This window comes from Halictus rubicundus, chromosome 18, assembly GCF_050948215.1.
Source record: "Halictus rubicundus isolate RS-2024b chromosome 18, iyHalRubi1_principal, whole genome shotgun sequence".
Taxonomy (NCBI): domain Eukaryota; kingdom Metazoa; phylum Arthropoda; class Insecta; order Hymenoptera; family Halictidae; genus Halictus; species Halictus rubicundus.
Genome location: NC_135166.1, coordinates 4,542,540 through 4,562,681, shown reverse-complemented (window position 1 = coordinate 4,562,681; position 20,142 = coordinate 4,542,540). Strand labels below are relative to the sequence as shown.

Genomic DNA, 20,142 nt, shown 5'->3' with positions numbered 1-20,142 from the left:
ACATTTCTCGCGAACGGACAGGTGAGGCATCCGGTAGAGACCTCCCTGTTCCTCGCAGGAATCTTGCCGTTAGGGTCCCGGTATTCGTAGATTCGCGATAACGTAGAGTGACCACGTTACCGACAAAAATAGGCGGAAAATGGTTTTCGGAAATTATGCAGCAGTTACCGACCTGCTGACTCTGAAAAACTCACGCGACTATCCAGGGCCCTCAAGGGGGTCGGCAGGCATTTGGCCTTTACTGTCACTATTTTACGTCTTAAATAAGTAAGTAATCAATTAAAAATGCATACCACCGTGTTTGTACATGTCTTTGCTACGTCTGTACAGAGCCTTTTTCTCGATACGAACACTAAATCTCTCGAAATTAAGAGAATCTCTCAGCGGCAGCCATCTTGTGACGTCATACTTGCTTCAGAATTCGAATTTTCTGCCGAATATTACAAATTACTCCACGATGAGGTAGAAATTCGCAATTTGGGCTCCATACAGACGTAGATTGGACTTTTAGGAAACACAATTGACCACTTCGAAACTGCTCATTGCAATATTGAAGAGGCAATTTGTCTAGATATTGACCCTTGCATACGTACATATATGGATTTCGAACCATGCCGGCCCCCTTAAGTCCTGCGCGGCTCCATGAACCGTGCGAGAATTATTTCAGCACCACGAAAAAGCTTTTCGCATAGTTACTTCAAACGATCTCGGGAATGACATATCTCAAGGTCACTGAAATCGGTGAGAAATGCCCTATGGTAAACAATTACCGTTCTAACTTGTAAAGAATATCCGAGTCGTACGGTCTAAAATTAAAATAATGATCGTTCTTTTACAAATGTCCGAAGATTCGTGAGAGTCACTGTACATCCGGTCATATTCTAGTTCCAATCGAGCGAAACTCGCGGGGGGTGGGGGGACGCGATAAAGATAAAAAGTTTCCGTCGCGAACAATCGTGTCGTCAGACGAATCCGCGAGTATTGACACTGGCAAGCGTGTTATCGTGTGGCGACGCATAATCCGTTTATCGCGGCGCGGCAATGCGGTTCGAGAGTGCTTTGAAAACGAGTCTGCCCCCCTTTTTTTCATCGTCGCTGGCCACGTACGGAATCGTTGCGCTGGTCATGCACGATCACCGATGGAAATTTGTCGCGGGTCGACGATCGGCAACGGTCCCCTTCTATGTGTGTATCTTTCCTGTTATTTTCCTGCGACGACGATTAAATTGTTTCGCTAAATACGTTCCGAACGATGTCATCACCGGATATTTATATTCCATGAATCGATAAAAGAAGCTGACAGGATCGTTAAGCGAGCGGGCGAGCTCGGTTTATTGTCCGGAATAAACCGGCAAGAATCGTGTGTGTCGAATCGTATTCATGATCCGTCGAGAGTATTATCGTGCGGATTGTGGATGCGGATAATACAGTCAGGAACAACAAGATAACCAGCCTAGTAATTTGTTCATTTTTATTCAGTAGATAAAAACATACAAAAATATTATTTATAGATAAGTGAAACTAAAATGTTGTCGCGCCGCACGAGTTTCTCTAGAAATGTGTAGATTTTTAGAACAAATTAACGGGACTGAATGGTAGGACATCCGTTTTACAAATGGGACTTACAAAAAGAACTCACCAGTTTTGTCAGAGTTACCCTCTCTCTGTCAGTACCGGATTAGTCACGTGACCGGACCGTGGCAGGAGCGTGGGGGAATAGTGGGAGGAGAACAATTGGAGTGGGGGAACAAGTCTTGATCTGGCCATACCATAGTCCCAAAGACTTGCGTCCCCACTCTAACTTCCCCTTCTACCGCACTAGTCCCCGCAATACGGTCACGTGACGCGTCACGTGTCGTGCATGTGTCACAATGGGTGGGGGAATAGCGTCGTAGAAGGGGAAGGGTGGAGTGGGGGACACATCTTAATCTGGTTCTACTTCTTAAGCCGGATCCACACTGCTGTTCGCCGACTGCAGTGTGGACACTTTAGCAAACAGCTCTTGGAGGGTGGTTTCACCCCTGAGTTACCGGAGCTGAAGAGACACAAATTGTCTACTATTTTTTTACTGTTCCCCAAGCCTATAAATTTTTTAACAGTTACTTCCAGAACTCTTCCTTGCTTTGAAATTCCACGTACGAAATATCCCCAGAGTTTTAAGGGAAAAAGTCGCCACTGGTCCGAGTTTCTCGGCAGTTCTTTTTCCGAAATAATCCCCGATTTCGAAACTTCTCTCCGGGGAATCCCCTCGACAGTTTCCCGAGAATCACCGCGGGGACCTTGAGCGGGTAAAACTGAAATGGCGGACTCGCGCAACCGGCGCGTCGCGTCGCTGCGGCCTATCTTAATCGCTACCAGCATGTAGAACGGGTGGTGTAATAGCACCGTGGGCTCCGCATTTATAAAGTAATCGCCGATACGAGTTCACGAGAATGGGACGACATAAATAATCGAACGATCGTTGGGCAGCCTCGGTACACGGCGACAATCCTCGCAAAAACGAAACTCGCGAACGTAATTCGCGCGATGATCGCCGGCTAATTATTTCGAACGATCGTGGCATAATAGCCGTGTGTGTCCCCGGCCCGGCGATAGCCGAACAACGATCGATAGGAAGCTCCAAGGCTCTATTTATCCAGAGATCAAGCGACGCCTTTATTTGCCTCCAATTAATGACCTCATTAAGGATAATTATAACCGCTGACTCGGCCAACCTTCACACATCCAAACCATCGTATTCTGGCCCCGAGTGCCCCGTCTTCCGAGAATATGAATTTTTTCTTGAAAATACAGTAGAAATTTCTACGCTTTACAGTCCTCGAGATTACACGGTTCACCCGTAGAACGAGGCATAATGGTAAACACTATGTACACCCCTATGGTTCCCGTCTAATGGCATGCCAGTTTGCGCACCCTTGGCCGTCGCGGACGTTCATTTTCGAGCGGTTTTCATCGTCAAAAAATTCTTCAATCGCATTGTGACATCTTTCCACACGGTAAAGACCTGAAGAGTGGGCACATCTTCGGGGATTTTTTCAGACGAGCTATGCAAGTCATTCGATGAATTCTTTATTATGGTTAATATGTACTTATTCTAGAGCTGAAACAACCCAGCCCAGTGGCTGTTCTCCGGACCTCGCCCTGTAGAAAATCCGTGGAGAGAAATGTTGCGAGAAAAGTTCATGGAAATTGTCAACATTGCAAAGCATTACATTAAAGGCAGCGGAGCGTGGGCGCCTATCGAATTTGTTCAAGTGATTCAGAGAAATGGTAATTGTGCCGACCTCTGATTTAGAGATACGAAAGACACTATTGTAAATTCGTAAGTTATTTAAAAAAAGACATTATGGAAATTTAGCCATTTTGTGCCATATCACGTTTCTTGTCGTTCGTTTCAAATAAATATTGCTTCTATTGTTAGTGACGATGGATATGACGATGGACCTTCATGAATTCTAAAACGATATCGGTTATAAAATAATCCTTACTGTAGAAATATCGCGAGGTTTCATCTAAAAGCACAATGGCTTTACGGAGATGTGTATTCATCGAAATCGCCGAAATTAGTGAAATTGATCGACGGAAAATGCACGGCCCGGGGTATCCTTGACGAGCGCGACAGGATTTCAGCACATCCTGACCGATACGAGCCGGGAATATCTAAATGGCGAACGTGCGTGCCGCACGCCCACGCGCTCGAATTCTATCTCGTTAATTGGCTTGCCGGAACGGATTCGTGTCCGTTGGTTCAAAACGGAATGAACCAGGCACAAATGTCGCCGTAAATTGCCGAAGTTCTCGTGGACGATGCTAGCACGTTGGGTGCAATTAATTCTCCCGTTTGTGCAGCCGGGAGTAATTGAATGAGTCGTGTTCCTAGGAAACTTCGGATAACGAAGAAAATATCAGGAAACTCTCTCTCTCTCTCTCTCTCTCTCTCTCTCTCTCTCTCTCTCTCTCTCTCTCTCTCTCTCTCTCTCTCTCTCTTGCTCGTTTATCAGAGGGACTATTTTCAGGTTAATCATGCGCGACAATGGTATGAGAACGCCCTGTATACAGATTGTCCCAAAAATGTTGTATTTCCTAGGAAGGGGTGGTTCCTGGCACAATTTAAAGTAACTTTTTCCTTTGCGAAAATGTTCTCCGCGGCTTTGTTGAGGAGTTATTAGCGAAAAACACGGACCAATCACAGCGCGGATACAGCAGGCGGATTCTGACTCAGCCAATGGCAACGCGACACTCGGCGGGAGGTGTCGCCGAGCTAGGACCCGCTCTGCTATAGCCGCGCTCCGATTGGTCCGTGTTTTTCGTTAATAACTCCTTCATAAAGCCGCGGAGAACATTTTCGCAAAGGAAAAAGTTACTTCGAATGATCTCGGGAATTATCCCCATCAAGGAAGTACAACATTTTTGGAACACCCTGTATATGTACCAGTATGTATTGCCCCGTATATGGGCGGATAGTTCGAGAGAAAGAAAACGATGCTGGCAGATGTTACGGCAGCTTGCTAATTGACTCGTTCGACGAAGTTCAAATATAAGAGTCGGCTAGACGACAGCGCAAAAACGCAGCACGCGGAAACAAGGCCAGTCGGGACGAAACAAAGCGATTCCTCAATTAGGGAATGGAGGACGCTGCGAATGCGTTCCTAAACCCTTCCCGTATAACAACGAGTTACGCTCGTGACGATAAATTTAACAAAATCACTCAAAAATAGTCGCACATGCGATCCTAGTACAATAATGCACCCATTTTTGCTCTACTTTAGACCAACAAATTGTGTTCCATTCGTAGCATCGCATTCCAGAGAAATAATTAAGTTTTTATTCATTCGACCTTGAGATGACCTTGATCGGTAAAGGTCAATTTTGAATTTTTAAATTGGAACCTGGCATCGAGGCGTTTTCGGAACACTACCTGAACGTAATTTTAGCCTAGGCGAAAGTATTGATTTGCTAAAAAATTTAATGAATTTAAGGTTGTTTAATTTCTCGCCTAAGTAATAACGATTTTGTACAGTTTCTTATAGATTTTCATGGATTCATAGTCCCGTATAGTTGGGCCGCAAAGTATATGACACTAATATCACGATTTCCAGGAAATCAATACATCGATGTTACTCCCGCGAACACATTAATAATTACATCCCGCTATTTTCGTGCCCTCTAAACGCCACGTTTAATTTGCCGTATAATACCCAGGTTTAACATGCGAATTCGTGCAACTTCCCCGTCGACACGGAACAATAGGATAGCCTGGTCAGGTATAATCCCACGCAAGGCCGACGATTATCCATCTTTCCAATTTGCGTGAATACCACCCCAGTCACTGCCGATAAGTTATTACCATCTAATTGCCGCGAGTATGCCAACAATACTCTCATCGCGATGTATCGCAATCCTTCGAAATAGTTCTTCGATTTCCAAGAGAAACAAATCATAAGATCTTCCGAACCCTTCGTTAACTCCTGAAATCTTCAAAACGGAACGTTCAACGAAATTATAAGATAATATTCCACGAACTGTACAAAAAAGCATTTCATGATCCTTGAAAAAAGTGACTTCAAATCGCCTCGGGAATCACCCTTTTTCGAGGAAGTGCAACATTTTTGGGCCACCCTGTATAATATTTGAGTGTCCCTATTCGTTACACAGAGTGCCGCAATAATTCTTACAGGTTGGTCCATAAGCTGCTCGGCTGCCGAGGACAAGAACCATTGCGGGATAGAAACAGTTTTAATAAATCCACGGCCATTTTGTAACAGAAAGTAGCGAGCGCGAGACGCGGCGAGAATGATTCTCGGGCGAGTATTATTGTATGCTCCCGTCGAGCATCGCGTGCAATAAAAAGAAAGAGGGACCGAAGAGGGTATAACCGGTGTGCGGAACAATACAGCAGAGCTGGCCAATATAATGTAGCAACAGTGAGGCAAAGAATAGAGAAGAATGTAGATAAGGGAGGGGAGATCTGACAGAGAGAGGAGGAACGCGATAAGACGGAAGTAGAAAAAGAAGGAGAGAGAAAGGACGACAACAGAGCACAGGTTAGATCAAGAGGGGGAAAAAGTAGCATAACCACTGAGGGATAGACGTGTGCGAATGTGTGTTTGCACAGCCGTGCAGCTCGTCCTTGGACTTATATAACAAGGAAGAGTCTAACAGGGGGAAAAAAAGTATCCCAGAACGGAACAGAAGATGAAAAGGGTAGATTAAAAATAAGAGATAGAATCCTACGGGTCCGAGGGCGCCCTCTAGCGACAAAGAAATTCGCCGAATTTCGCAACAATTGCTACAAAATGCGAACATAAAAATGACTAGACAATACCATGAAATATGTAGCACTATTGAAACACCACTGTCGTCCCTACAACATGCGACTGAAATATCTTTAAAAATTCAAATTCCTAATCTAAATATTTATCACTTCGCACAATAAATAAAAAGCTACCCTTAGAGAGGTTATTTTACCCTATGAAATCGAACATTTTCTAATTGATTTAGAGCATAATTTTAGGCAAATATAAACGTACCTCTCCATCGACTCTCCGTGCTTATGTTACCATGTATTGTGACGTTTGTAAGGCGAAAAAATTAAATAAAGCAACGATGGAAATCTTGTCCGGCGAAAATGTCGGCCGCCTATTTTCGAGAGAGTAAAAATACAGGCTTTACAGGCGGTCCGACGTGTTCCCCGTCTTTTACATCAGAACTTGCGACAAAATGACATAGTTCAATTATATCCCCACAGGTAGCTCGATTTCGAATGGATAAGGAATACATTTTGTCGTACGTACCATGTAATTGTGGCATTAAAATTGTAATTGTGAAATAAGGAACCATCGGTGCCAAAAGTCAATGTCGAGTTCGACTCGACACAGGACCGCAAAGGGTTAACTATAAATCTTCGTACACTGTGATTCAAAAGTTCATCCCCCGTCGGTACGATGTTATAAACAAGAATACATAGTTGCAAATCGATTGATTAATGTGAAATAGAAAGCGAAAATAAGATACCGGCATCGTAGGACTCGATGAGGTCGGGTGCGCTGATCGTAAGGGTTGAACACGGTGACGTAAAGGGAGAGGGGTTAATTCCCGCTGGCTTGAGGTAGGACGTGCACGAACAGACGACAGGTGTCGCCACGTTGCAACACATGCTCGACTCGGTCAAGCAATAATAATTCTCACGTGTCTCTGTCAAGCGGTGCCGTGGCTTCAATTCACTGTACGCGAGACACTATCTAGGTTAAAGGCACGCCGTTACACTATTGCGTAACGCTGAACGGAGTCGTCCAAGCAAGCAACTTTCCCAAACGTCAAAGTAAAAAAAAAAGAAATATCAAAAACACATTACATCCGCTTTCGGCGAGTTCGCGCATCCCTGACACAACCGCTCAAAGAAAACTTGAAGGACCTATGAAAGAACCACGAATTACACTTTCTTCCGCGGTTAGTCCACGTATATATAGATATGTCTATGTAAAAGGCACGCGTAGGGATTGAGCCAAGAGTAGAGAGTACAGTCAAGATCAAAAGTAAGATGCGTGACATAGATTCGGCCGGGAGTTAATTTTCGCAGGTAGCCGTTCTCAATAGCAAATACGTGCCTGCGGAGAGAAAAGGATGAATGAAAAAGGGACGAAACGTTGAAAATCACCGATAATATCGTGGTCGAATATCACGAATGCGGTCACTGAACTAGTTCCGTTCCGACCCTGACACTGCCATTGCCCCCAGGTCGTGATTTGTGTCAGAGACTCAATATTGCCGCGATTTTATTTCGCATGCAGATTTACTCACCCCTCTCGCTGGACTCCATCGCTCGAAGGCTTCCGACACTGTGCTGGACGTCAGGTACAGGGGATGAAGATTGAGCAAGTACACGTGGATAAATTGGTCTCGGGTCTCGGGGCCGCTACCTCGAAATTCACCACGATATAAACATGGCCGGTCGCTCCTCTTGTCACAATTATACCGCGGGGTCGTTGAACTTTTTCAAGATCGGGAGACCGTCGCCCGCGGTGACCGTCGACTATATAGCTTTTTTCGGTGTACAGGAAAAATGGTGATGCACTATAGCTTAATGGGTGCCACCTAAAAATAGACCGTGAATTCGGCGATTGTTTTGACTAACAATGTGGTTCGCAACCTAGTCGGAGGTGGCGCTACGAATTAGAAGTCTTCCCCATGGCGTGTCTCGCCGCTCGCCGCTAGAGGGCTACAAGCTCTAAGTGACATTCTCGAAAGTTATCCATACGCAAATAAGTACCTGGTTGCTTATCGATCATAGTTGCAACTAGGACTCGTGTTCCTAGCAATATGGAACTTTTGTAATTCTTTAGTATGCTGTTACATTGCCGTTTATTGGAATTAAGAAATTTAGGAAATTTATGCTTTGGTTTGATGAATCATTCCATTAGTGGAAGATTGAGTTTCAGACAAAATATATTCAGAAAGAATATTTTCTTCTGGAAGATGTTTCCTCTTAGACTCGGAAATGAAATCTGCTTAATTCAGGAGTGTTAGCCTTTGATTTTTCGTTCCTTTTCCCCTTAGCCAATAAAAAAATGGATGTTCTCGACTCAACGTTGATTCGCTCAAGTCCCCTTTACCTGTTATAACTTACACAACGTTATACGTCGGGCTGAAAACCGCCAAAACATATTTCAATGGATATTTCATATAGATGATTCGCATGTATGATTTTAGAATTGCGCTAAATTCAAATTGTAAGCTGGAGTGTGAACTGATAATATGTCGATTTGCCGCGAATGATAAAATATCGAATGCCGCGAGGAACACTTTACCAGAGAGGAAATGAGAGTGCTCACGCCCGAGATTTTAGTGTCCCGGGTATAGTGCTGCCCTCTAGTCTAATTTTTAGCCTGGACCAGAACCTGCATCATCTTTTTAGTCTGGACCAGAACCTGCATCATCTTACCTGCATCATTAGTAACGGATTCCAAATAATGCCAGAGTGGATGCTACTTCTATGTTAAAAGAGGCTCTTCTATGTAGGCTCTGATCAAGCCTAAAAGACGATGCAGGTGCTAATACAGGCTAAAAAGATGATGCAGGTTCTGGTCTAGGCTAAAAAGTTGATGCAGGTTCTAGTCCAGGCTAAAAAGATGATGCAGGTTCTGGTCTAGGCTACAAATCAAACTAGGGGGCAGCACTATATAGGGGACACCAAAATCCCGCGCGTGAGCACTCTCATTTCCTCTCTGACTTGACCTGACTTTACTATACAAATAATACAAATCGTATAAAGTAAACATTTGTGCGGATCCGAAACTAACGCAGTCTTCAGACAGGAATTACACGCAGCGCTATCTGAACGGTATAGTTTATTGGTGTGCGACAATAGAAATCCGCATTAACTAAACTGAACCAATCAAGGCATATGTTTTCTTAATTTCTAAGGATTGATACTGTTCATGAAAATCGAGAATGTTAGCTTTAGAAAAACATCTGTGTATGTAGTCTTCGGTCACTGATTAAATGACATACGATTCCATTATTTATTTTGAATTTACATTAATATTATATGTCAGACGCACACATAGGCATTAATGGCTGGGAATGATATAAAACAGAATTTACGAAAATTAGATTTTCCATACTGCGCTAGGGAAGCTTTATGCAGGATCGGTAAGATGGATTGAAAGGGTTAACAACTTTGTATATAAACATTAGATTCTTGTGTGCAAATATATGTCAATTGTTTAAAGAAATACTATGCGGGCGATCAGGAAAGCAAATGGACTTGCAACTGGATTTAATATCAGAGTTCGTGTTTGGGGAAATAGAAAGGCGAAAGAAACGCAATATGACTATAGCCATACAGGAGTTACAATTGATAGAAGTACTCAGTGATTTCTTTCAAAGCCCAGGAGGAAGCCCTGCTGTACGAAATGCAGTTTTTTTATCCCTTTTTCCCGCTGATAGTCCCAGAAACAAAATATTGGGCAATTCAGTATCATTGGCTATAGCTACACAAAATAAGGCAGTGCTAAATGCAACTGGAATCTGGATGCAACAGTTAGGTTCTACCTCCACGCAGAGTGTAGGATTAGCAAGGCATGTACTTAACGACTACTTTGTCCTTACTCCAAAATCTGTTGATAAATTGAAGCAGCTTCCTGTTCTTGCACCACATTTCACTGCCAACTTACTAACGGCGATAGGTGAAGTTTATGAAGAGAAAGATCCACCTACTGAACTGCTTAGATTAGTAGGAGAATGGATTGATGAAAACCCAAGTCTCTTGTTGACTCCTTTGATGGATAATCCTGCCTTGCCTACTGGTGGTATTCCGATGACACCAATTACACCTATAGCAGGCTTGTTCAGGTAAATAAGATGAAGCTTATATTCTTAAAGTTTGAATAGCAGGCCCTCAAAGAACCTACAGTTGTTTACAAACGTACTCAAACACCTTTTAAAACAGAATAATTTTTTTAAAATTGGACCGGACGACCTGACTTTTTTTTAGCCATTAAGAGAATTGATTGATTTATTGAATTTGATTGAGTAATCTAAACAGATCACGTTCCATGTACCCTGTATAAGTGAGCGTTTTACATTGAGAATACGACTACTAATTTTAATACGACTACTAATTTTTTTATTAGGTGGTGCATTTTATGTCCTCTTCGGTTAAAGAACACAGAGAATTGTCAGGAACAAAAGAAACTGTATTCTAAAATTCAACAGCTACTTATGGATTCAGTATTAAGATTAAAAAGTAGTGGTAACAATAAACATGCAATTTCAGCACAGCACTTTGCAGCTACCGTTCGTGCTTTAAGTAGCAATTTAGGATCTCATTCAACTGCTAGTCTAACTTCACGTGATTTAGGTATGGAACGACTTGCGCAAGCTGTGAGCGTAGCAATGTCTGCTAATTGTATTTATGGAAATAAACGTATGTATCTTTGTAATTTATTAATTTTTATATGAATCACATCAATTCATATATCATTCTACTTTACAGAGGAACTGTTGGCTCTGTTACAGCCATTGGCATATCAACATTTTTTAATTGAATGGACACTACAGACATATGCGAACAAAGCTTCTTGATTCACTGAAGTTGGTACTTTAACTTATGTTCTCCACTTTCTGTACATACTTTGGAATACAATACAACACATGACTTTATAATAGGTATAAATATGAACGACATTTTTATGGTATAATAAATATCGATTTCACATTGAAATTAAAAAGCTAGTTTTATTATTTGTTTTATATATATATATATATATATGTACATCCTATCTGTTTAAAATGGCTTAAATGTCCTTTTTGACTTCAAATCTTGTAGCCTTTTCTTGTCCAATTCAAATTTCTTTCTCAACTCAGCCAGATCTATGAAAATGCAGTATAATAAAACAATTGAAGTATTGAAACTTTAAATAAATAATAACAAACTTACTCTGTTTTTTACTCTCACGAATCTGGAAAGTATAGAAATTAAGCAACTGCTTTTTCTTATTTTTCTGTTCTTCTTTCTCTTGCACTTTGTTAATAACTGATTCCTTTCTAGCAAGAGCAAACTGTCCTCTCTTCTTTTGTCCAGTTACAGTTACCCATCCATCGTTATCATCATTTTCTTCTGCCACAGCTTTCTCATGAGCAACCTTGTCAATTATTCTTTGATCATAATTCTTCATATAGTCTTCGATTTCCATTTTCATCTTTTCTTCATCGCAGATTGAATCGTTATATTCTTTACACCATTCTATTTAAATAATTCAAGTTTATAAACTACGAATTACAAGTAATTTAAATAAAAAAAAAAACAAGAATACACAATGACTCACTGGCTAATCCTGTTATACATACATACTGCTCATCATTTAATATTACAGTACTATTTTCAGGAAGTTCCAATGCTCTTTCTAAAGCAGATTCCTTTTCGAACACTACATATGCTGTTTTGAACCCTTTTGGAGTAGTAAAAAATACATTGGAAACAATTCCACAAAGTTTTCCAAATACTCTTTCTAGAACCTCTCTGGTTACATAGGGTGGTATATTTAGTAGAAATAACGTTTTGCCCCTTGGATGTTCAGGTTCTTGGTTTCTTATAGAATGTTCTTTAAAAAATAATTGATGTTTATCTATGTTATCCTCATCAAATTGTATCCATAATGCTAGAAATGAAAAATATAAATAAAATCCTGGTCCAGTGTTATAGAAATGATCACTCAAAACAGTGGATAAAATCAACGTCAGTTTACTTTTAAAACTCTTGTGGCTTCGTCTATCGATCTTCATGATTATTTTACTTTGTAACCTTTATGGAAATTAACAATGCTAAATAATACTTTCTTGCATTGAGTCTACTTATTTTTATATGATGAACTAACAACACTCGCCGATAATCCGCATTAGAAGTACATTAAATATTTCACAGTAATCGTTTTCGATGAAAAGCAACGCACATGAATTCCATTCAGTCTCCCACGTGTATTTGTAACAACATTTCTCTCATTTCACCGCTAGATGGCTTCATACCCTAAGTAATTCTCGCATGGTTTCAAATTGTTTCCCTACAACTTTTGGAGAACGGAAGTCTGCACAGGAAATACAATTCCTTCTTCTTCAAGATGTCTCTGATTTCTCATATTATAAATAATAATTTCTTTTCATAATCAACCATGTATTTTTAAATATTATCTAATATGATAAAAACATGATAAAATATGAACAGTCCTCGTAAATTTTAAATTCTCTAATAAATTTTAAAAAATCTATTTGAAATAACTAAGCTTATCACCGTTGATGATAATATTAAAAATTTATTACTTAATTTTTTATAATTATAAATAATAATTAACGTAAATAATATATTTAGTTACGCGCAGTTTTAAACAGCTCTAATTCCTTTCTATACTTAGGGAAAACATATATGTGACAAATACACTGTTTTAACATATGTCAATATTGTTGTACAACGACAGGTAAATGTCAAGGTCACGTAAGTACACTTGTCAACACCGTGCAGAAATTTTTCGCGGTATTAAAATGAAAATTCAAAAATACAACGCCGATAGGGTATTTAATGTTTTGTTCATGCAACTTTTTAATATAAAATTTATTTAGTTTACCCGGAATGTGATTCGCATTAAGTCAAAATCAATATGATAATTGAAATGTATAGTCGCAGGCGACAGGCAAATATTGATTATAAGAAAAGCAGCAGGTAACAGGTAACGTGTAAGAGATATGTAGATATCATTCACAGTTAGGAGAAATTGTGTGGTTGAGTGTCAACAATATGTTTAAATTGCCATTGTTTTCGTGTGTAATATTTTTGCTTTTGTTCACGGAACTAATCGAAACTAAAATTCTTCGAGGACGCTTGATTACACGTGATGTACTGTGAATTTTTAATTAATTTTCACTCTTATTAAATTTTCAATCAGTGTATTTGTTTTTACAAATCTTCCAACATATTAAAAGTTTTCTATCGTCAAACATTTTAATAATAAAAAAAAACCATTTTTTCCTTTAGAATTGGGCATTTTTAGCGAGATTCTGTTTTTTAACGGATCAAGGTACATTTCGGTATGACTTCGAATTAAGTGGCGAGGAAAAAGAATTGAAATTGTTATTGTATTACGATGCGCCCGATCAATGGCCCAGCGTTTACCCTTCGAATAAAACATGTATAGAAAAAGAAGAAATACTCTGGGATGGAATTGGTCAAATAGTACCGTTAACAACACGTCTATCAGTACAATCCGGATGCAAAGACGAAGGTTCGGTAATACGATGTACTAGCTATCGAAGATTTCGATCATCTCGTCCAAGATGGTGGTTCATCGCGTTAGCAGATTGTTCTTCAAAAAATGGGCTGAATATTTCCTATTGGATATCGCTAACAAATGCACAGTCTGGCAGTTTCTGGAGAGAACACTTCTCAGCAGATGAGTTCTGCAAGTAACTTTGTTATGGTCTAAAGCAGTTCAACATATTGTTTAACTAAATCCATTTCCATTTTAGATATATTACCAGAGTTAATAGCGATTGGAAGTATATACGTTATACTCGTGATATTAAGTTTCCACATAGCAATGCAATTGAAGGCAAGGCGGCTGTTACACGTGTCTTACAAAATATTCATGGCTTCATTGATTTTCCAGTTGATAGGAATACTATGTGAAATTTATAGTTACATAAATCTTGGTTTAAAAGGTGTAGCATTTGAGAATGCTTCCTTGATAGGTCAACTGTTAGAAGCCTGTTCAGATATTTTGTTCACCGTACTCATGTTACTACTCGCGATTGGTTTTACAGTGACAAAAAGTGTTCTAACAGCGAGACAAGTTCGATGGCTTATATGCTTTGTTTGTTTCACTTCTTTCTTTCAGTTTTCATTATACATTTTCCAGTCTGATAGATTTGATCCTGGATTGGTATTGTACATTTATGAATCACCACCAGGATACATGTTGATAGCTGTAAAGCTGATTGCATGGCTTGTCTTCTCTCTTCGTTGTATGAAGACAATAAAGAAGATGCAATCAAAACTTCATTTTTATGGTTCATTATTCTCCTTGGGATCAGTATGGTTCCTATGTCATCCGCTAACGGTATACATTGAATACATTTTACACAATGCGGTTGTATACAATGTTTGAATTCTTCTGCAATGTAATTATTATTTCATAGGTACTCTGTATCACTTTATTAGTAGATGATTGGATAAGAGAAAGCGTTGCAAAGGGATGTTCATTATGGATCGTCTTTGTGGGACATGTAGTATTTTTGTTCATCACTCGACCATCTATGGCTAACAAACGGTTTCCATTTCATATTAGAACGTGTCAAGTTATGCCAATTGGAGGTGATGGACAAGACCATGGTTATGAACCTCGTCTTAGAACAATGAATGCTGCATTTACTATTTCGCATCTACCACCACCTATTCCCTACACACATCAATGACTACACTCTAAAACAGGTGACAATTAATGTAACTATGATCACAAAATAATTCTATTTTTATTAATATTTTTGTTATACTTTGCAAACATAAATATGAATTTACTTGTATTTAGGATCACTACTCCTATCAGAGAAGTAGTTATAACAATCAACTTACATAATATTTTATATCACATACAGGTCACTTTTAAACATTTGAAGCCATGAGAGATCATAAATCATTATCAGTCACAAGATCCATCGAGCCAACCATCTCTCCATCTTTGATCAACGAAATTACAATCGAATTTTGGTTTTCCAATTTTCTTGTTTACCTCATTATGTACGTCGCAAAGCCAACGACTCAACGTTTTTTGCGAGTCAGTCTGTGGTGGAGATTCTTTTAACTGTTCTCGTAAATCTTCAGCGCATACATAACAAGGGTAAAACTGAGAAAATGAATAAAAGAATTGTTTCATATCTGACTTTTGTGCTTCGCTTGGCTGGTCTGGATAATATGCTGCCATGGTATGTAAGAACGACCATGTTTTAGAGCCTAATTCATCCTTATCCAAAGGACAATCATTACGTCTACCCTTAATATTTACAGACTGATTTTTCTCCTGCTTTTTCTCAGATTCCTGTTACAAACAAAAGACATATATCAACTCAAATGGCAATATGGATATTAACTTATATACTATTTTGTATAATTATGTAATATATTTTGTACTATTTACACGCTATTGTGGAAGAATAAACTTTTGAAACCTCTGCAACCTATTCATGCCGTACGATTATTATTATTAATTTTTAATTATATAATATAATTAATATAAACTGTTAGAAATTACGTAATTTACATCCAGTTGGTTTTTTATGTTTTTGAGTTTCTTGCAAGTTGTTGTATTCAACAATATAAAATTATATGGAAGTAGTCTTTACAAACTACATGATATTTATGAAACATTTATATCTACATAATACTATGTAATCTTTACGAGATGTTTTGCTGGAAACCAAGTAAGTTTAATCTAAAACATTGTTCTAAATAACAAACAGTTTGAGATTAAATTTGAACAACACCATGTACAATGTATATGTACGTTCTACGTCAGAGTTAACTATCATTTTTATAGAACTTTTAATTACAAAAAAAGAAACGTTGGTTATACCTTTTCAGACTCAAATGTTTTCTTTTGAATTTTTGCCCACGTTTTGAAGTCTGTGCACGCACGACACGGTTTTTCATGTGACATCGTGTTAAAGTCACCGTACACATCCGTAAAAACGTATATAAAATATTGCGGTGAATAGTAGTATTCTCACGTGGTTAATAACCTGCCCGATGAATAAGTATGTGTTATGAACGTGAATCAACATGTGTAAACATTAAGTATTTCAGCTGATCTCTACTATGTATTTATATACTTTCTAAATGAATCACAATTAGTAAAACACTTACTATAAGTATTCCACATGACATCGATATAACATATACCTGTATACATATTTAACACCTTTGCGCCTTCGTTTTGCGATAAGGAACTACGACTACACACAATAAATGCTTCACGTTACGAAAGAGAGGTAGAGCCAAGGGGATTTAAAAGCATGCATTTCTCCCACGTTCGCGTAGAGTGAGTAAAACGGCGAGTAAAAAGAAGACAAGAGAAAAAAGTCGCGCGACTAACCTGATCCGAGCGTAGTCAGCGGGTGACAAATGTCAAGTGCAGTTTTGACTGCACCGCAAATGATACGATTGTCGGTAAAGTTGATCCTCCGTGTAGATGATGGCGAATCGTCCAAAAAAGAATGAATGTCCTCGGTCCACGTCGAAAAAAGTGAGATGGCACTTCTCCGAAACAAAGTTCTCGTCGTCGTCTTCTGAAGAGGAGGCGGCTACGGCATGTCGAAGCTGTAGGAACACTTCGAAAGGGAATTTCAAAAGAAGAGACACAGAAACGGACCCACAACCAGGTTAGATTTCGCTATATTTATCATTCTGCTTATCTAACAGCAGACTTTAAGTATTATTTTCTTTCTCGTTTATTTAAAAAAAATTTTTTTTTTTTTCTTTTTAGGGCAAGATGTGTCGCGACGCGAGGAGAATCCATTCAGTTTTAAGCATTTTCTAAGGAATGACTACTATGCTGGTGGAGCACGTCCAAAGGTTTATACTTCCCCGCCACCGAGTCCCAATAAATTAGAAAAGGATCCTACGGTTTACTCCTGCAACCCGACAGAACTACCAGATTTTGTGCAAGATCACCTGGTTTTAGAACAGTGTTACTTGAACCACGAAGCTGCTCAGCAAAACACTTCGGATGTTGACAATCTGCCAGACTTTGCGCTGAACAGCGTGGAACAGAGACAAAACAGACATAGAAATGAATCTGAAGAAATTGAACCTGTTTTATACGATCTATCCTTCGACCTGACCGGAAGTATAAATAAGACATTACCTCCTAGTAACCAGTCTCCACCAAATGCAAGTTGTTCTGCCCATTTAAATTTACCTATCTTTGATAGATCTAGTACAGGAAATGTAGAACGTCCAGAATCATCAGGTAAATATGAAATATTACATATTTTTAATAATTGTGGACACACCAAAGTTTACATGTAACATTTATCGTTTAGGGTTTCCATTAGATTTACCAATACTTGGGGCAGAGTCTGAGTCAGGTCTAAACGTTGCAGCAAGAGATTGCCCAGGACCTAGTGAAGCAAGCGTTCCAAAGTCTTTACCAGATTTTTTAAATGATGGACCTATTCATAATAAAACCACAATCTCCACAGACTCTGGTCCTGTTTCAAATAGTGTGGATTCCACAGAAATAAGGGTATGATTTATATAAACTCTTTTTAATCGATAAATCTTTTTAATTGACGAAAGTTGAAATTTCTTATAGCTATTATTAGAAAATGAAAGATTACGTTATGAACTAGGGCAAGCAAGAAAAGAAATTAATGAAAAATCTAAAAGGTACGTCTAAACATACTGATATGAATCAGATTTAATTGCATGATTTATATCTGTTATGTTCGTTGTAGAATACAAATATTAAAAGCGGAACTGACCTCCAGAAGAGACGTAGAACAAGAAGAAATAGCACACCTAGAGAAAGCTAGGGAGCAGGTTGAAGATACTTTAAAACTTAGTACAGTGAGTATAAGATTATATTTAATCGGTCTTAAAATCGGTATGATTTTGATACCGGTATTGCACTAATAAGGCTGTACCGAAATCGTTACAATACCTAAACTGAAATATATACCAGTATTTTTTTGGTTTCTTTTTGCCTCTGATGAATTCAATGGTACAACCCAAAAACACCGGTATTTTACATTTCGGTAGAAGTCCCTGATTATATTTATACATTTAACCTGGTTTGTTTGAATCTTTTTCTTTGCAGAGAAGAGCAATAAATGCAGAAAGCACTATCACGTCGTTAAAAAGAGAAATTAAAGTTTTAAGGTTGGAGAATGAGGAACTTAAAGCCAGAACAGGAATGGGACGTAGAGTACAATGTGATTCTCCGAATGTAAATCAAACAGTAAGAAGGTTAGCCAATGATTTAAGAAATGCTGCTTCATCGGCAGAAGTATCATTAAGGTAAGAATACATTTTGTTTAAACATAACACAGCACACTCCTCTATAAAAAGAATTGTAGTTGTATATTGTATGTTAATATGTTCGCAGACAGCTAATGTCCGGTGTGGACAATTTAAGAGTACTAGCTTCGACGCTTGAAAATGTAGATAAGATAGAAGACTGGACCAAAGATTTTCTATCAGATTTGGATAAAGATGACTCATGAAGCTGCTGGTCCTGCACCTTAATACAGTTTTATGTACTCCTCTGTCTGTACACTACCCCTTGTGTCACTTTCTCTCCCATATACGTCCCAGCCGATGCTACTAAGTTCCTTGGAACTCACGCGTCTGCGTTGAGTATACTTTCTGGAGTCGATTAGTGATTCGATTCAATTGCAAAGCACGATATGTTTGTTGTATCTGTGTGTGTTAGTGGTATTTCACTATTTCTTCATATTTCGAGTCACGGTCACAGTCACAAAGTTCGAAACAACCGTAAACTATTATGAAGCATGTCTTTCTAATAAGTTAACTGCTTCAGTAGTTTGATTTTACCATTATATGGTATCTTCGTTTCGAATCTTATTTAAAATGTTCATGTTTTTACCATTACTTGCCATGTTTTGTCATTAATTACGTTTATGTGAATGCTTGTTCACTGATCGATAACATAACCGAAAATCGAAGTGTTAGTCACCGGTGACCTGCGATAATGAACGCGTTAAATGTAATTTTAATTTTAAACAACAAACGTGCGTAAAAACGTGGTTTACGTTGGATTCATCACGATATGACTCTCAGAAAAGCATTAAAGATTTTAACTTTTATACATACGCTTTGTCAGAGATTCATAAATGCAAAGCACTGGTTGGGATTCACAGTACTATTCCAATGTAATTGTTAAGAGAAACCTTACTTTAATGGTCATTGTAACTATGTTACGTGTACAGTCTCAGATAACATGTTCCATTTCTTTGTACATGTCAATACTATCAACTAGGTAATTAGATTTGAAACAGACAAGATCCTCCATGTATTTTTCTATTTAAGGGGGTACATGACTCTTGAGTCTTTGAAAATGCGAACCTCTTAAATAAGGTTGTAATTATAACGAATCAACGATTAAATATGTTTTTCTAAGTGCTATATGATGTATAGGATGTATCCTCTAAGGGTAACCATCAGTTTTCAGGTATTTCCAATAATCTGCCAAAGAAATGTTTCTAACCAAAGTTAATCATTCTTGAATTGAACTTGTAATCCAAACATTTCTTTCAAAGATTCTCTGATACATTTGAAAAATGGTGGTCAATCTCAGAAAATACATCCTATATATAAACATATATATATTGTATACACGGACAGACACACACATACACACGAACATAAAAAATCGGGTTTTTTAAAAGTTGCCTTTGTATATGACACATGAAACAATTGCATATATTTAAATTAAAATATTATACTTCGTCTTACAAACAGATAAAAAATCATTAAACAGAAAACTCCAAAGGTACAATCTAGTATTCTAATAATATGTTTTACACCTATAATATGCATGTAAAAGTATTTAATTTGTACATTAATACAAATGAAGAATG

The 20,142-nt window shown here is 38.6% G+C and overlaps 7 protein-coding genes and 2 long non-coding RNA genes across 14 annotated transcripts in view; 5 read left to right on the top strand and 4 right to left on the bottom strand.

Annotated features, from left to right (window-relative positions):
* The window catches only part of Usp (retinoid X receptor ultraspiracle), an 83,059-nt gene extending 74,974 nt beyond the window's left edge, over positions 1 to 8,085 (bottom strand). The window contains exon 1 of the mRNA XM_076803172.1: positions 7,801 to 8,085. Coding sequence (XP_076659287.1) covers positions 7,801 to 7,819 — 19 coding nt within the window. The 5' untranslated portion in view covers positions 7,820 to 8,085. The remainder of the gene's footprint in view (positions 1 to 7,800) is intronic.
* The window catches only part of LOC143362762 (uncharacterized), a 174,187-nt gene that overhangs the window by 80,177 nt on the left and 73,868 nt on the right, over positions 1 to 20,142 (bottom strand). The window lies entirely within an intron of this gene.
* On the top strand, positions 178 to 3,930 carry LOC143362781 (uncharacterized). The gene is made up of 3 exons (XR_013083695.1): positions 178 to 267; positions 2,816 to 2,996; positions 3,099 to 3,930. It is a non-coding gene; the product is annotated as an uncharacterized LOC143362781 (long non-coding RNA).
* LOC143362760 (integrator complex subunit 15) lies at positions 9,343 to 11,231 on the top strand. 2 transcript variants are annotated; one of them, XM_076803189.1, is made up of 4 exons: positions 9,343 to 9,651; positions 9,732 to 10,353; positions 10,635 to 10,927; positions 11,020 to 11,231. In XM_076803189.1, exons 1-4 carry the CDS (start codon positions 9,573 to 9,575, stop codon positions 11,046 to 11,048), a joined length of 1,023 nt encoding a protein of 340 aa, XP_076659304.1. In that variant the 5' UTR covers positions 9,343 to 9,572; the 3' UTR covers positions 11,049 to 11,231. The 2 variants fall into 2 exon arrangements, with proteins under 2 accessions (XP_076659304.1, XP_076659303.1); XM_076803188.1 differs by having other exon boundaries at positions 9,344 to 9,651; positions 10,997 to 11,231.
* LOC143362765 (ribosomal RNA-processing protein 7 homolog A) lies at positions 11,258 to 12,703 on the bottom strand. Its single transcript, XM_076803195.1, has 4 exons — positions 12,249 to 12,703; positions 11,829 to 12,161; positions 11,441 to 11,746; positions 11,258 to 11,373 (listed from the first exon to the last, which is right to left on the bottom strand). The coding sequence occupies exons 1-4, from the start codon at positions 12,283 to 12,285 to the stop codon at positions 11,288 to 11,290; spliced, it is 762 nt and encodes a 253-aa protein (XP_076659310.1). The 5' UTR covers positions 12,286 to 12,703; the 3' UTR covers positions 11,258 to 11,287.
* LOC143362750 (transmembrane protein 145) lies at positions 13,150 to 15,279 on the top strand. Its single transcript, XM_076803167.1, has 5 exons — positions 13,150 to 13,387; positions 13,526 to 13,949; positions 14,017 to 14,606; positions 14,686 to 14,977; positions 15,142 to 15,279. The coding sequence occupies exons 1-4, from the start codon at positions 13,289 to 13,291 to the stop codon at positions 14,959 to 14,961; spliced, it is 1,389 nt and encodes a 462-aa protein (XP_076659282.1). The 5' UTR covers positions 13,150 to 13,288; the 3' UTR covers positions 14,962 to 14,977; positions 15,142 to 15,279.
* Alr (Evr1_Alr domain-containing protein Alr) lies at positions 15,186 to 16,766 on the bottom strand. 5 transcript variants are annotated; one of them, XM_076803211.1, is made up of 3 exons: positions 16,635 to 16,766; positions 16,116 to 16,281; positions 15,186 to 15,581 (listed from the first exon to the last, which is right to left on the bottom strand). In XM_076803211.1, exons 2-3 carry the CDS (start codon positions 16,197 to 16,199, stop codon positions 15,186 to 15,188), a joined length of 480 nt encoding a protein of 159 aa, XP_076659326.1. In that variant the 5' UTR covers positions 16,200 to 16,281; positions 16,635 to 16,766. The 5 variants fall into 5 exon arrangements, with proteins under 5 accessions (XP_076659326.1, XP_076659325.1, XP_076659323.1 ...); XM_076803210.1 differs by lacking the exon at positions 16,635 to 16,766 and adding an exon at positions 16,442 to 16,557; XM_076803208.1 differs by lacking the exon at positions 16,635 to 16,766 and adding an exon at positions 16,402 to 16,532.
* LOC143362778 (uncharacterized) lies at positions 15,328 to 15,723 on the top strand. The gene is made up of 2 exons (XR_013083692.1): positions 15,328 to 15,468; positions 15,578 to 15,723. It is a non-coding gene; the product is annotated as an uncharacterized LOC143362778 (long non-coding RNA).
* Positions 16,731 to 20,046, top strand: L(3)04053 (lethal (3) 04053). Its single transcript, XM_076803168.1, has 7 exons — positions 16,731 to 16,920; positions 17,025 to 17,510; positions 17,584 to 17,786; positions 17,856 to 17,929; positions 17,998 to 18,109; positions 18,360 to 18,559; positions 18,648 to 20,046. Exons 1-7 carry the CDS (start codon positions 16,731 to 16,733, stop codon positions 18,763 to 18,765), a joined length of 1,383 nt encoding a protein of 460 aa, XP_076659283.1. The 3' UTR covers positions 18,766 to 20,046.

Excerpts from the sequence above, each read along its gene's own strand:
- LOC143362750 (XM_076803167.1), top strand. The coding sequence starts at position 13,289 with ATGTTTAAATTGCCATTGTTTTCGTGTGTAATATTTTTGCTTTTGTTC. Across the intron at positions 13,950-14,016 it reads CTTCTCAGCAGATGAGTTCT|ATATATTACCAGAGTTAATA; the intron begins GCAAGTAACTTT and ends TTTCCATTTTAG. Across the intron at positions 14,607-14,685 it reads TCCTATGTCATCCGCTAACG|GTACTCTGTATCACTTTATT; the intron begins GTATACATTGAA and ends ATTATTTCATAG.
- LOC143362760 (XM_076803188.1), top strand. The coding sequence starts at position 9,573 with ATGGCTGGGAATGATATAAAACAGAATTTACGAAAATTAGATTTTCCA. Across the intron at positions 10,354-10,634 it reads CCTATAGCAGGCTTGTTCAG|GTGGTGCATTTTATGTCCTC; the intron begins GTAAATAAGATG and ends TTTTTTTATTAG. Across the intron at positions 10,928-10,996 it reads TTGTATTTATGGAAATAAAC|AGGAACTGTTGGCTCTGTTA; the intron begins GTATGTATCTTT and ends TCTACTTTACAG.
- Alr (XM_076803211.1), bottom strand. The coding sequence starts at position 16,199 with ATGTCACATGAAAAACCGTGTCGTGCGTGCACAGACTTCAAAACGTGG. Across the intron at positions 15,582-16,115 it reads AAACATTTGAGTCTGAAAAG|GAATCTGAGAAAAAGCAGGA; the intron begins GTATAACCAACG and ends TGTTTGTAACAG.
- LOC143362765 (XM_076803195.1), bottom strand. The coding sequence starts at position 12,285 with ATGAAGATCGATAGACGAAGCCACAAGAGTTTTAAAA. Across the intron at positions 12,162-12,248 it reads AAGCCACAAGAGTTTTAAAA|CATTATGGATACAATTTGAT; the intron begins GTAAACTGACGT and ends TTTCATTTCTAG. Across the intron at positions 11,374-11,440 it reads TCGTGAGAGTAAAAAACAGA|ATCTGGCTGAGTTGAGAAAG; the intron begins GTAAGTTTGTTA and ends GCATTTTCATAG.